The sequence below is a fragment of the Cololabis saira genome, chromosome 21 (assembly GCF_033807715.1).
Source record: "Cololabis saira isolate AMF1-May2022 chromosome 21, fColSai1.1, whole genome shotgun sequence".
NCBI lineage: Eukaryota > Metazoa > Chordata > Actinopteri > Beloniformes > Belonidae > Cololabis > Cololabis saira.
This window is the reverse complement of record NC_084607.1, coordinates 32351224-32367043: the sequence shown is the minus strand read 5'-3', so window position 1 is coordinate 32367043 and position 15820 is coordinate 32351224. Positions and strand designations below refer to the sequence as shown.

At 42.7% G+C, this 15820-nt stretch overlaps 1 protein-coding gene across 2 annotated transcripts in view; it reads right to left on the bottom strand.

Moving 5' to 3' along the window:
• Positions 1-1711: 1711 nt before the first annotated feature.
• The window catches only part of LOC133422160 (neurabin-2-like), a 39627-nt gene continuing 25518 nt past the window's right edge, over positions 1712-15820 (bottom strand). For both annotated transcript variants that reach the window (XM_061712084.1, XM_061712085.1), the window contains exons 7-15: positions 15259-15379; positions 15000-15104; positions 13914-14049; positions 8792-8935; positions 7777-7830; positions 7492-7623; positions 5316-5413; positions 5136-5232; positions 1712-2500 (exon numbers count right to left, since the gene is read on the bottom strand). In XM_061712084.1, coding sequence (XP_061568068.1) covers positions 2447-2500; positions 5136-5232; positions 5316-5413; positions 7492-7623; positions 7777-7830; positions 8792-8935; positions 13914-14049; positions 15000-15104; positions 15259-15379 — 941 coding nt within the window. In that variant the 3' untranslated portion in view covers positions 1712-2446. The remainder of the gene's footprint in view (positions 2501-5135; positions 5233-5315; positions 5414-7491; positions 7624-7776; positions 7831-8791; positions 8936-13913; positions 14050-14999; positions 15105-15258; positions 15380-15820) is intronic.

The following is a 15820-nucleotide window of genomic DNA, read 5'->3' as shown; positions in this document are numbered from 1 at the left end:
AAGACTAAACTATCCTGCTACAGCAGGAGAAAAATACTGATGGCTCGCTGGTGGGAAGGGATCAGCGCGTTAACATGACCGTCACGGATCCTCACTGGTGACATTTGTAGTTTATTCATAAAAAAGAAAAAGAAGAAGAAAAAAAGAAAGAAGGAAAGTCTAATTCAGAGTACATCAATAGCTTCTTACGAGTAGGTCCTACTGCAGTGTACAGGCTAACAAGCAACAACGGAGTAATAAATAGGAAGGCCCATCACCACAACTCAGCAGGTCAAGCTGCAACACAAAATTCAGAGGCCGGGACGAAAAAAAGGACTTGAGGGTTTTAGAGAGGTCAAAGGTCGGGTGTGAGCCGGATACCGTCAACTAAGATCAAAATGGAAATCTAACAATTGGCACGTGTAAACTCGTCCTAATAGTCGTTATTGTCGCGGGGCAGGGGAGATATTGTTAGAAAGATATTATTAGCAAATCAGTAACACTAACACGGGCGCTGGAGAAACTCTTCAAATAACAACTGCTTTTCACTTTGCACGTGATCTTATCGTCCTCTACCAGGTGAACTGAAGCTCCTTCAAGGTCACGAGTGACTCATTTACATCAAAAAGGTTAAAAGAGAACGTCGTCACGTGTCCCGCCTGCCCGTTTCTACCAACCTCATATTTACAGCAACTCTGACTCCACGACCTCCAGGAATATTCTCAGCTGACCATATAACCTGAGAAAAGCCTCACAAATACCAGCGTACTCACTATATATATATATATATATATACACACTGTATGTTCATATACAGGACTGTCTCAGAAAATTAGAATATTGTGATAAAGTCCTTTATTTTCTGTAATGCAAAAATGTCATACATTCTGGATTCATTACAAATCAACTGAAATATTGCAAGCCTTTTATTATTTTAATATTGCTGATCATGGCTTACAGCTTAAGAAAACTCAAATATCCTATATCAAAAAAATAGAATATTCTGGGAATCTTAATCTTAAACTGTAAGCCATAATCAGCAATATAAAAATAATAAAAAGCTTGCAATATTTCAGTTGATTTGTAATGAATCCAGAATGTATGACGTTTTTGTTTTTGTAATTGCATTACAGAAAATAAAGGACTTTATCACAATATTCTAATTTTCTGAGACAGTCCTGTATATGAACATACAGTGTATATATATATATATATGTATATGTATATATATATATGTATATATATATATATATACACACACATATATATATATATATATATATATATATATATATATATATATATATATATATATACACATATAAACCTGAAAGCAGTCTGTCCTTGTGCCAGCAACATGAGAAACTGATGTGCATGTAAACCGACTGTATTCTACACCAACAAATATACATATTATTAGCTCTACAAGCACACGGTCCACTATTCACACCCTGTTTGCCATTAATGTGGATAGAAAAGAGCTGAAACTGACAGAAATACTGAGCCAGGGGTCAGGGGTCATCGCTCCCTCACTGGCCAATCGGCTTCAGGTCCAGTTAATGTCTCCGAGCTTTTACATGAACTTACGTGTACTTATATACAAATATTTCACCCGTCGCGATTCAGAGATGGAAAGCACAAAGTCTTTTCAGAAGAAAAGGAAGATCACAGGCTGGCGTTTCAGGGGCTCTCTGCAGGTTCACAGTTTTGGATCAGGAATTTCTCTTTCCTCTTGTTTTTTTTTAGTAACTAAACGTCAAATGGATTGCATTTTTAGAGCACACTCGCATTTCAGTCACACACACGCACTCACGCACTCTTCCTGCACACCGGTGAGTGCAGGGTGTGATGCCGGTGCAGCATCACCTCCGACGCCGGCTACAAACTCCTTTTTAAACTTGTGTTTGGCGTCACTACGAGGGTTGCTAAAAATGCAGTGGAAATGTATTCTAGTCGTCGTTGAGTCGGTGAATGTTTGCACAGGACAGAGACTTAGCTTTAAGACTTGGAGACGACGCTCCGCTTCGCTCAAAAACAAAACAACATAAAACAAGCACGCGGTTCGTTCCCCCGCAACGACAATCATTGGCCCTTTCTTATTTGTTCCCTTCGCTTCTGGATTCACGTCTCTGTCACCCTATAAAGCACTTTGTGATGAGCCAGGTAATTAAAAGCGCTTTTTGTGAAATCACTTTGTCTAACTGATGGGACCGAGTAAAGATACTGTTGATGGAGAGAAGAAAAATGAGATGAAATACAAGTTGTTGGTGGTGGTTTCTGTTTGTTGCCAAGCTGGTTGACAGGAAGACACACGGGGAGGACTGCAGATATTACAGATGCTGCATTCATCCCTCCGCTCCCTGTCCATGCAGTGAATGATTGATTGGTATATAATACAGCCCTGGTCGCGACGAAGGCAGAGCTCCTCCTCTCCCAGTCCAGACAGGAGGGAGGACGTAGCAGCAGGTTAGGAGGGTTGGGGCGTCTTCAAGGCATCCACTTTGGTCTCCAGGTCGGAAATCTGGGGGAACACACACGAGGATACTGTCAGTATCACTTATTTACATTTTCTGAAAAAACGTAGTCATTCAAGCCAGCATAGTTTTTTTATTCTACTTAAACTTTTCTTTAAGTTGTGACATGATACAGGTGTGTGCCAATTTTCGTGCATGTACGTCAACCCGTATTTTGGAGCTTGAGGCACAAAGTTTTATATGCATGGACCAATCAGATAAAGGGGGGGCGCGCTTTTTGGCGTCTAGCGTCGCCACGGTAACGCTTTTGAAAGAGAAAAGTAATGCGCGTTGTCGCAGGATGGAGACACACATTTTGATGGATAACACACCTGGGTGCACATTACGGTTCAGGCCGCATTAACTGCCGAAGGAATGGCATAAATTGCACCAAAATGACACGATTAATTCAAAATGGCCGACTTCCTGTTCCGGTTTTGGCCATGGCGCCAAGAGACTTTTCTTTAAGTTGCGACATGATACAGGTGTGTACCGATTTTCGTGCATGTACGTCACACCGTATTGTGGGGCTTGAGGCACAAAGTTTTTTAGGGGGCGCTGTTGAGCGCCTTATTCAAATTACATCTCCCCCTATTTTTTTCTCTTTCCTTTTTGTGTAACTTGAAAAAGACAAAATAAAAAGTATTAAAAAAAAAAAAAAATCAAATTTTTCGCCAGGCCTGGCTTGTGTGCAAATTTTGGTGACTTTTGCGGCACGTTTAGGGGGAAAAAAGGCCTTCATTTCGTCAGAAGAAGGGAAACAAAACAAATAAAAAAATAAAACAAGGAAAAAAAACATTCCTACAGATACAATAGGGCCTTCGCACTGTAAGTGCTCGGGTCCTAAATATTTGATGTTCACTGAATGAATTGTCCATGTGTAAATATTTCCTCTCTTCTTTGTGCTGATAACTTAATGGAAGTTGAAAGCTCATTTTGGTTGCTGGTATCCTGGCTGTGATGCTGGTAGTTGAACAATGTAAATGTGTCTACTTTTGCATATTTTGATCATTCAACTTCCCACGACTGCAGATAAATAAAAGTCTCACCTAATCTTAACAACACAGCTAGTTGGTTATGACTGTTTTTGAATGTATTTATTTCTGTATTAGATCAGTTGTGTAGTTCTAGACTACAAATGAAATGAAATTGTGGACTGCTTTTCAGACTTTTTGACGACCTCAGATGAATCTTAACTGTGCAGTGTTTTTGTTTTGTTTTGTGTTATCTTCTCATTTCGCTGTCATTATTTTGTGGAATGTCTGCTTTTTTTTGCAGAGTATTTTTAATTTGATATTCTCTTTATCTAGTGGAAATGTATTTGGTTAGCTTTTATTATGTTATGTTTAGTACTGTATTATTTTAAAATGTTGGCAGGAAGAATAGCTGCAGTCCTGCTGTAGCTAATGGGGATCCTAATTAAACAATTAAACAGCTGAGAGGAAGTTAGGTTGCACTCCGCGCGACGCTGACATCTACCAGTTTTAGTGGCTGTAACTCCAGCTGAGGCGGCACATCGGCCCGGTGGTTTTGGCGCTGCCGCTTCCTCTGCCAGAGGGTTCCCGGTTCAACTCCCGGAGGTTTGAACTCTCCCTGGATTTCTCCAGAAACTCCTACTTCCTCCCACAGTCGGAGAACATGAACATGCATGTCAGGTTCAGGTAGGGCTGGGGATCCATTCAAATGTCAAGAATCGATTCGATTCCGATTCTTAAGATTCAGAATCGATTATTAGGATTTCATTCGATCCAATATTGATTTGGATTAGTGTTATTAAAAGTGTTTTTTGAGCTGTTGCCTGAATTATATGACTGTAAAATAACTAGTGAAATAATAATTTCACAATAATTATTGTGAAATAAATAACTCAAATAGGCTTTTCAATATCCATTTAAATTGCAAATTGCAACAACTCATGCAGTAAACAAATCATGTTAGCTTGTCTAATGTATTCTGTCAGCAGACACACAGCTGGACATGAAGCACCAGGGATTTTTCAGGAATGTCATGACAAACCGTGTGTCAGATAACAGAAGAAACCAAACAAGCTGTAGTAAATATAGATAATATAAACTTCATTGAACTAATATAACATTTTGAAATTTAAGCTGAAATCCAGCATTTTCTCGAAAGAAAAGTTAATTTAGTTCAGGAGTTTTCAAAACCAGCTTTGTTAACGCTGCAGCTTCTCTTCGACACTGTGTTTATTGTTTGATAGTTTCACACCACACGCATGTGTGAATTAAATGATGTGACTGCTGAGATTAAAGTTCACCGAACGAAAATGTAATAATGAAAAAAAAAAATCGATCTTTAGACATACGAATCGATTTTTAGGAATTAATATGAGAATCGATTTAGAATCGGAAAATCGATTTTTTCAACACAGTCCTATATTTGTGCTGAGAATTGCTGGTTGTGTTTAACAGTCGAGAGTCAAATGTGTTGACACGGAGGTCATGGGAGAAAAGGACTGGGAGAAAAGGACTCCCTACAACCAGCGTGACATCGGATGATTGCTGGTTAATCCACTGTTCCTGCTTTGCAGCACGTACAATTCAAATCCACAATAATGAATCCTTGAATGGAAATGATGTAAGAAGAACGTGTGATCTGAAAGAGGAGCACTACGGCTTCAAGCACCTTTTCCTGCAGGTTGTCCGTCTCCTCTTTATGCGTGGCCTGACTCTCCTCTTGTGCGCGACGTTGAGCCGTCTCCTTCTTCAGGAACTCGATCTCCCTGCAAAGTGAACGCACACATGCAGGTTCAGCTCTCTGTGTTCCCTCCCCGCCTCTACTCCGCCTGCCGGTCCCCTCCCTTACTTCTGCTGGTATTCTTTAATCATTCTCTTGGCTTTGCTGTATTTCCTCTCCAGGGTTTGGTACTGCGCCTGCGTTTCCTTCAGGTGCTCGTCCACGGCCTGAAACAGAAGCTCAGCGTCAGTGACAGGAAGGTCCTTTTAAATATACAGTTAAGACAAAAGTGGAGTGAACTTGTTTAAAGAATAAGAATATTTCCTGATAGCTGCCTACCGCCCGGACCTGAGGTCTTTGTTACGCACGAATGGGCACGGATTACTTTTGTAATACTTTATTATACCGGTCTTTGTACGTTTTGACCGTATAGAAACGTAATTCTTGCCATTGTAAGAATGAGATGTACCTGCTGTACTCTACTACCCTTACTTTTTAACAACTTGTGCTTTTTATTATTTTACCTCTTTTCTTATCACTTTATTTGTTATTTACTGTTTAATTGTCTCTCGCCGCTTTTAATGTTACAGATACAGTTAAAAACACTCACAATCATGTACACAGCTAAAGGTAAAGCATTACCAGAAAATGTACAATACATGTTTACTTTCAGTTCAAATAATGAAGATAGTCGAAGAAAATGTAATTTTAAACATCTATTTGCCTGAACAACTTTAAAGCAGATGAGTGTTTCTGTTGTTGGGATTAAGTTATGGAATTCATTACATGATGATTTAAAGGGCTGTATAAACATATTTCAGTTTAAAAAAAAATGTAAAGAGGAAAAAATAGCAATGTATGGATGAAAGAGTTAAGATTTATAATATATTAGTATGGAGACAGACAATCTATCTTTGATTTTTTTGTTTTCCTTTCTTTGTGACGTTAACTGAGTAATTGTAATTGTGCAGACCATCTGTTATTATTGTTGAATTTTGTTTTGAGGGAGGGGCAGGTATAATAAGATTTTCTTCTTCCTGCTCCTTTCTGGTTATGGAATATGCTTTAGTTCACTGGTCCCCAACCTTTTGTGAACCGCGGACCGGTTTAATGTCAACAATATTTTCACGGCCCAATCTAAAGGTGTAGTTGATAAAAACTAAATAAAATGACAAGATTGGCGTTAAAAACTGTGGTATTTTCTTTATAGTAATAATAATAATGAATAATAATAAAACATAATTTTCGAAAAAATAAAATAAAATAATGGAAATTGTAAATTACCTTTAATATGAGTATTTCTATAAATGTGTTTTTATGTTTTGGTAACGTTATTTAAAGGAGCGTGAGGCTCCTTTTAAGAAATGAGACTCTCTAGCGCCACCCTTCACCACGACGGCCGTTGGGGGTACTGCAGCCAACAGCGAAGCCGGCACGGGAGAACGGGGAGACCGCACATGCAGCGTCATGTGACGTCACATCCGCAGGACAGCGCGGGAAATTCGGGACCGAATTGCAGCACATTTTGCAGCACACAGCCTGGTAAAAGTTTAACGGCTGTAGAAAGTGTGTCTGAAAGACTAAACGAGTGTCAGGAATGCTAAAGTGGAGCCTAACTGACACAAAAATCACCTTCTGATAAGGATTTGTTTTCTTTGCGAATGTTATGCCGTATTTATGTCCATATTGAGTTTGGCTGTCATGGTTATTCATGTATTGTGGTTAGCGTAGGCCTGATTTATGGTCCCTCGTTAAATCGACGGCGTAGCCTACGGCGTCGCCGCGCACCTTACGCCCTAGGCCCTGCGTAGGTGTAACGTGGAACCATAAATCAGCCTATGTAGCTGTTATTACCGAGCGAGCGAGCGAGCAGCTGCGTTGGTCTGTATTTAAGTTAAATGAAACTTATATGAATGTAGAAAGACTAACTATTTTATTTTATTTTATTCCTTTATAGCTCTTACGGTGTGTTTGCAGTGTATTTACATCCAAGGAATAAAAACATTGTGAACCATCAGTTTGAGAGTCATCCATCATCAGTCGGGGCTACAGAAATAATTTTTTCTCTCTGTGCGGCCCGGTACCAGATGACCCACGGTCCGGTACCGGGGGTTGGGGAGCACTGCTTTAGTTGATGATTATGTTGTTGTTATTTTACTTGTTTGTTTTTAATTTTTTCTGTTTGCGTATTTCCATGATTGGAATAAATAAAAAATGAAATGAAATGTTGATGTGAAGCACCTTGAATGACCTTGTGTTGAATTGTGCGGTACAAATAAACCTGCCTTTCCTTCTAAGAACTTACCTTACAAAGGGACTGCGCCTCCATCCAGTATCCCTCCAGTTTCTCCATCCTCTCTTTGCTGTCTCTGATGTTTTGCTCCAACTGAGCACGCTCCATCCGCCAACGCAACTTATCCTGTTCCGCATGAGCTAGCTGGAGGTAATGGGGTCAGTGTGGGAGGAAGGGGGTGGTGTTGGAGAAAGAGCCAGAGTTAAGTCATCGCCGTGAACAGCAGGGAGCTGCTGTCAGGAGTATTTACACTATTATCTGCAGTACATGGATATGACGGTCATTCAGCCTCCTCACCTTCCTCTTCAGCAGCTGGATCTCGGCCTGGGTCACTGCGTGTTTGATCTGGAGCTGCGGAGACACGGGCGCGTGAGAACTAGGGCTGCAGATATCCAATATCTTAGTAATCCAGTATTCTACTGAAAATTACATCCATTAATCGAGTAATCAGATAAAACATATTTTTGTTTAGTTAAAGAGCGATTATAAATATACATAAGATGTTAGATGTTAATTGACATATACTAAGACTAAATTATATAATACAGTAGGTTCATGGTTGTGCATTTAAAAACCCTGAACTTACACCAGTTGACCAAATTCACTGATTCACTCAAAAAACTAAGGATTTTACCAAGAAATGTTCTTATTTCTAACCTAAAAATGCCATTACACCTGATAACACACACAACTTAAAAGGTTAGGTGTTTTTCCCACGTGTTTCAATTGAACTTTCATTTGTGTCAAGCACATTTTAAGTTCTAGTTAAGTTTTAAGTTAAAGTCTTTAAGATCTTGAGTTTTGGCAGTGTTTAAAATAAAATGATGAGCCCTGCTGTATTGGAGCACAAACTGAAAACTACCCAGTTAGCTTTATTACGTTTTTATTTTTCTGACATTTTCTGCCTTTTCTTTTAGTTAAAACTGTAGCAGGAACAGATGTTTAGAGGAACCTATGTATGTATCGGGTTAGAGGGGGAACATATAGGGGAACGGACCAGAAGAATATAGAGTGGATTGAAATTAAAAGTTAAGCACTGAGCTACATGTGTCTCCCATCTGAGCATGGCATGTTACTAAAACCAAACATATATACGCCTCTTTCTTCTTCCTTTACGTGTGTGGCGTCAGCGCATTGTGCAGCATTGTAGTAGTGTATGTAGTCCGGGTGAAATACCTGCTTTGAGCTGGTGAAATTAAACAATTCCTCGATCATTTTTTGTAATGGAATTACTGGAATTATTGGAGGAATGGTTTCAGCCCTAGTGAGAACCCTCTCAGACCATCTCCGGGGTGATGCGAGTCACACGTACCTCCTTGAACTTGTGGGCCAGCTTCTCCGGGTCCAGCTCCACCGGGGACAGCATGTCCTGGTTCTCCGCCAGGTCAAACACCTCGATGGAGTTGGGGAACATGGGACTCATCTCCTCCTCCTCGTCTGTTGCATATTCACCCGTCTGTGTGGAAATAGGAGAATAAAGGAGATTTAGACATAGATGTTACATTTTCTAATGAATGTAAACATTTTATGTTTATTGCATCAGATGGATTAATCCCTGATATATCAGATGTCCTGCAGGTTTACATGTCCTGCAGGTTTGGATGTCCTGCAGGTTTACATGTCCTGCAGGTTTGGATGTCCTGCAGGTTTTGAACGTCCTACAGGTTTTTCCCTGCTTCAACACACCTGATTTTAATTAGGCCCGCCGTTCAGGGTGGGTTGAAGCAGGAAACACCTAAAACCTGCAGGACCCCGGCCCTCCAGGACCCACTATGTGCACCCCTGACCATGTGCATAAATGTGCACACAAGAGGGAGGGCTGGTTCTGCCAAAGAGCCGTTCCTTCTTTACTTTACATTCAGCAGACGCTCTCATCCAAAGCGACACAGTAACAAAGACATCACACAGTAGGTGTGGATAAGACAGTATTTAAATAAGTCTCACTAAGACGACATTAAAGTGCAGCTGAGGGAGCTAAACAACAAGAGGTGTTCATGGAAGACCACAGTTTCTAACAGCTTGTTGAACACAGAGAGGGACGAGGGACTTGCTCCACCATCGAGGAACGATGTGGGAGAACAGTCTGGACCAAGGCCGTGTGAGGAGAGTAGCAGGCTGGCTGAGTTTCTAGTGAAGAGCGCAGTGCTCTTGAAGGGCGTAACCCTTTACAGGTGAGTTAGGGCCAGTCCCAATCCCCCCCCTACTCCTACTTTTCCGCCCTACCCCTAAATTTTGCGCGTTCCCGTGAGGGTAGTGGTGTCCCAATTCCTCTTTGCATGTAGGGCTAGTGGGGATAACGAGGGGTAGGGGGTATGAATCAATATTTTGAGTTAGTTTCTGCATAAAAATGCGTTTTGATTACAATTCTAGCGAGAAATATATATTTTACTTTCATAATATTCACTCAGTGAATGTACATAATCACTTGCTTGCTTGTTTTTTCAGATCTCCCCAGAATAATGGCTGATTTATCAACCATAAATTGTCGGCTGCTCTTCTCATCCCCGAAAACATCAGATCAAATTTCTTAACAGGCGTTATTTGGATAAACTGAGCCCAGGTTGGGGATCTTAACGGTTACTTTTACCTGAAAAAATATTAAAACTGAATAAAGTGGCATATTAACAGCGCTACAGCTGAAATTAAAACAGCTTTTATCTCTGGGCTTCCTGATATGGTGTGACGTATGTGCAAACGTAACTACGCAGTCGCTTACGTACCCGAACTTAAACCACGCAGTGAAGTAGCAAGTGGTGTCCCAATCCCTAGGGAACATTACAAAGCCCTACCCTTTGTGGCTTCATTTTGAGGGTGAAGTGGTAGTGAGTAGGGTGAACATTGGGATTGGCCCTTAATATAGCCAGGTGTGGACCCCGAGATCACCTACGACACAAATGTCAGAGACTTGTGTTTTATAGGAGCAGCTAGGAGGGTACTACAGTTATGGAGGTGGGATATGAGCATGGCTTGTACCACTGGTTGATTTGCATATTGAGTCGGGTTTGGTATTGTTGATGTCGTAGAGATCAAAGCAGTCACGACCAGTAGCTCTGAGAGATAAACATCCAGGCCAATATTGGTGGAAGTGGAGGTTGAACGAAGGATGGCTTTGACGGGTCAAGATGAAGGTAGGGATCCTTCATCTGTGCAGAGATTGGTGCAGAGATTGTGGCGTGTCCGGTGGGGATGACAGGTAAACTTGTGCATCATCTGCATAGCTGGTAGCAGCATTGGCCTTTAGTGAGAATGTGCTAAGAGGACGCAGGACAGGTAGACTGGCCTGGTCTTTCCCCGAGTAGGTAAAGACGGGGGCTTGTAGCTCCCTATAATGTAATAATTTCCTGAAAATGTAATAACGCCTGAAAATGTAATAAAATGTGCACTTAACTCAATCGAAAATGTAATAAAATCCAATAACTTCACCAATAATGTAAAAAAATATCCTGACTGATATTGTAATAACATTTTTATCAATAATGTAATACCTTATTACATTATTGGGAATTTATTACATTTTCAGATGGGTCTTTTTTTTTTCTTTCCAAAACTGATAATGTAATACTTGACAAATAATGTAATATATATGTTCATTTTCAGTCCAGAGTTTTACATTTTGTGTTTTAAGTATCTAAGAATGTTATAATCACTGGATTTGAAACACCAGAATGACTATTGGGTTAAATTGCAGACTTTGAGTACCATGTAATACATGTTATTACAATATCCGTCAGGATAATTTATTACATTATTGGGGAAGTTATTACATTATTGGGTTTTATTACATGTTTGATTGAGGTAAGTGCAAATTTTATTACATTTTCAGGTGTTATTACATTTTCAGGAAATTATTACATTATAGAGTGCTACAGGGCTGATGCTCCAGCGGTGGTTCGTCCCCGAGCACTGATGGGGGCGTGGCCCCTGCACCCTCACCTGCCCCGAGTGTCGGTAGCCGGTCAAAACTCAAACACAGCGAGGTCCGCGACTCTCCAACATTTTATCGCAAATCAAATTGCTAATGGCAATAATTAGCAGAAATATGGCAATCAGATATTTCCCCAAGATTGTTCAGCCCCCGCGCTCCACTAGCGCCCTACTGGATCTCCAGCTCCACTTCCTACGTTGCCGCTGTGACACAGTTAGGATGTCAGACTGGGTTTTATTGTGAGGAACATCAAACCAGAGGAAACGCAGCTGTCCGAATTAGTGTCCACATTAGTGTCCACATTAGTGTCCACATGAGTGTGCTCTAGCGTGGGGGGCCGTGTTCATGATTCATCTGACCCCAAATATGAAAAGATCACGTTTTCAGCTCGTATTAGGAAGATAAGACTGGCTTCATTCTCATGGTCTCCTGAACAAGGAAATTGTTAAAAGCAGCTTCTGGAAAGTGCATTTCCTGACTGCAGGTCTGACTGCAGGTCTGCAGGTCTGACTGCAGGTCTGACTGCAGGTCTGACTGCAGGACTGCAGGTCTGACTGCAGGTCTGACTGCAGGTCTGACTGCAGGTCTGACTGCAGGACTGACTGCAGGACTGCAGGACTGACTGCAGGACTGACTGCAGGTCTGACTGCAGGTCTGACTGCAGGTCTGACTGCAGGTCTGACTGCAGGACTGACTGCAGGTCTGACTGCAGGACTGCAGGACTGACTGCAGGACTGACTGCAGGTCTGACTGCAGGACTGACTGCAGGACTGACTGCAGGACTGACTGCAGGACTGACTGCAGGACTGACTGCAGGACTGACTGCAGGTCTGACTGCAGGACTGACTGCAGGTCTGACTGCAGGACTGACTGCAGGTCTGACTGCAGGACTGACTGCAGGACTGACTGCAGGTCTGACTGCAGGACTGACTGCAGGACTGACTGCAGGACTGACTGCAGGACTGACTGCAGGACTGACTGCAGGTCTGACTGCAGGACTGACTGCAGGTCTGACTGCAGGTCTGACTGCAGGACTGACTGCAGGACTGACTGCAGGACTGCAGGTCTGACTGCAGGTCTGACTGCAGGACTGACTGCAGGACTGACTGCAGGACTGCAGGACTGACTGCAGGACTGACTGCAGGTCTGACTGCAGGTCTGACTGCAGGTCTGACTGCAGGACTGACTGCAGGACTGACTGCAGGACTGCAGGACTGACTGCAGGACTGACTGCAGGACTGACTGCAGGACTGACTGCAGGACTGACTGCAGGTCTGACTGCAGGACTGACTGCAGGACTGACTGCAGGTCTGACTGCAGGACTGACTGCAGGACTGACTGCAGGACTGCAGGTCTGACTGCAGGACTGGCTGCAGGACTGACTGCAGGACTGACTGCAGGTCTGACTGCAGGACTGACTGCAGGTCTGACTGCAGGACTGACTGCAGGACTGACTGCAGGACTGACTGCAGGACTGACTGCAGGTCTGACTGCAGGTCTGACTGCAGGTCTCACTGCAGGACTGACTGCAGGACTGACTGCAGGTCTCACTGCAGGACTGACTGCAGGTCTGACTGCAGGTCTGACTGCAGGACTGACTGCAGGACTGACTGCAGGTCTCACTGCAGGACTGACTGCAGGACTGACTGCAGGTCTGACTGCAGGACTGACTGCAGGACTGACTGCAGGACAGACTGCAGGTCTGACTGCAGGTCTGACTGCAGGACTGACTGCAGGACTGACTGCAGGTCTGACTGCAGGACTGACTGCAGGACTGACTGCAGGACTGACTGCAGGACTGACTGCAGGACTGCAGGTCTGACTGCAGGACTGCAGGTCTGACTGCAGGACTGCAGGTCTGACTGCAGGACTGCAGGTCTGACTGCAGGTCTGACTCATGCTCTGCACATGTAATGCAGTCGCTTATTTAACTCACGTGTGTGAAGACAGAACACAGAAAACACATTTCCACAAGTAGCAAGGAATAGGGACAAGTCACCTACTGCCTACTACCTACTGCTACAGCTACTCTAATCTGCACAGAGCGTGCCGGGAGCGGCCTGATTAATTACATTTCAAACTCTTAATTGTTGTGATTGAGTTCCTCAATCTCACCACAAGGTGGAGAAGCTGCACAGAGCTGGAAGAGAGGGGACCGGTGGCTCCACACAGGCGACATTTTGTCATGCAAAGACACTGTGGACTCCCCGTGGCTAACAAACCCCTCCCAAGCCTCCTCAGATTAGGGAGTAAATGAGGATGATTTTAGGCTGGATTTACAGAGGGACACGGGATAATCCCAGGCAGCAGCCCCACCAGACCAGACAGTTATGGTTTGAAACTTTGAAAAGTTTCCAGACCAGGAAACAATACTTTATGTTTTGGGATGTTTGAAAAGACAAAGCTGCGACGGTGTGTTCTGATGCAAACTGAATGTGTGTGTGTGTGTGTGTGTGTGTGTGTGTGTGTGTGTGTGTGTGTGTGTGTGTGTGTGTGTTACAGCAAGTACCTCTTCATCTTCGTCCATGTACTGTTTGTATCTCTGCTCCATCATCTCCCTCTGCCATCTCTCCTGCTCCAGAGTCTGCTGGATCAGCTGAGCCACCTCGCTCTGCTCCCCCGGCTTCTCCCGGCCAATCACAAACCTGGAAGCATTCGAATCGTGAAAAACTCACGAACAGCAGAACAACCAAAAGCACTGCAAAAACTAAAAGTCTTACCAGGAATATTTGTCTTATTTCTAGTTAACATGTCTCATTTTCAGTCAAAAAATCTCATTACACTTAAAACAAGACCAGAAATATAACTTGTTATTTGACAATTTTCACCTGTTTCACCAGGTCATAGTGCACTTTTTTGTTTTCTTAGAACTTAATAAATGAACAAACTGATATAAAGTGTGGAATGCAAAATACAAAGAAAGAAAAATAGCTAAGAATAACAATAGATAAATAAATAGAAATAAAATAAAGGTAAAAATACATAAACAGCCCCCCACCCTAGCCTGTCTTACTCTTCTGTCTGTTCACACTGCAAAAACAAAAATATTTGTCTTATTGCTAGTTAAAATGTCTCATTTTTAGTCAGAAAAATCTCATTACACTTAAAACAAGAGTCATTACCACAAAAATAACTTGTTATTTGACAGTTTTCACCTGTTTCAAGTAAATTTTCATTTGAAATAAGTAGAAAAATCTGCCAGTGGAACAAGATTTATCTTCTCATTACAAGTAAAAAAATCTTGTTCCACTGGCAGATTTTTCTAATTATTTTAAGTGAAAATCTACTTGAAACAGGTGAAAATTGTTGTTTTTTATATAGTGATGAGTCTTGTTTTAAGTGTAATGATATTTTTTACAAAAATTAGACATTTTAACTAGAAATAAGACAAATATTCTTGTTAAGATTTTGAGTTTTTGCAGTGAGCCATCCGCATCACTGTGTGTGCGTGCGTGCGTGCGTGCGTGCGTGCGTGCGTGCGTGCGTGCGTGCGTGCGTGCGTGCGTGCGTGCGTGCGTGCGTGCGTGCGTGCGTGCGTGCGTGCGTGCGTGCGTGCGTGCGTGCGTGCGTGCGTGCGTGCGTGTATGGAACAGACCTGACTGTGCCGGAGGTGTTGCGGAGCACGGATGCAGCAAACGTCTGCGTGACACCGACCAGGCTGGTCCCGTCGACCTCCACGATCAGGTCGTTCACCTGGATCCTGCAGGGACAGACCAAACAGATTGAAAAGCGGTGATCCGTCTCCGCTGCCGTGCATGGCGGCCTCCACACGAGGACGTCTCAGACTCAGCTAACAGGATCTGGATCCAGCGTGAAGGAGTCCCGGGACGAGCGGAGGCAAGTTAACAGGGTACCTGCCATCTCTCTGAGCAGCTCCGCTCTCGGTGACCGTCTTCACGAAGATGCCCAGCTTCTCCAGGCCCATGTCGGCCCCCGCACCCATGCCGATGATGCTGATGCCCAGACCGTCGCTGTCTGGGAGACACGGGCACGAACACACGTCACTCACACGGCCCTCACCTCTGGGAGATATAACTAGTGATGCACCGAATGTTCGGGAACTGAAATTGTTCGGCTGAAAATAGCAAAAAAAACACTTTCGAACAATTAATAACGGCGTGTTTAGATGACGCAAAAGAACTGGATAAAACAAAATAAATAAAAAGAAAATCAATCCCTTTCCCATATAAATACTTGTACGGGAAAGGGAGTGATTTTCTTTTTCTTTATTCTCTTTTATCCACTTCTTTTTCACTTTTTTTTTACAATGCACTTTAATGCATTAAATGCATTTTTTTTGTTTTAAGGCCTATGTTTCAATTTTTCAGCAGTCAATTATGGGCCTAATGTCAGCTCAAAGATGGAAAAAAAATTATTTTGCCTAGTTATTGGGCTTTGTTGGTATAATGTCTGCTG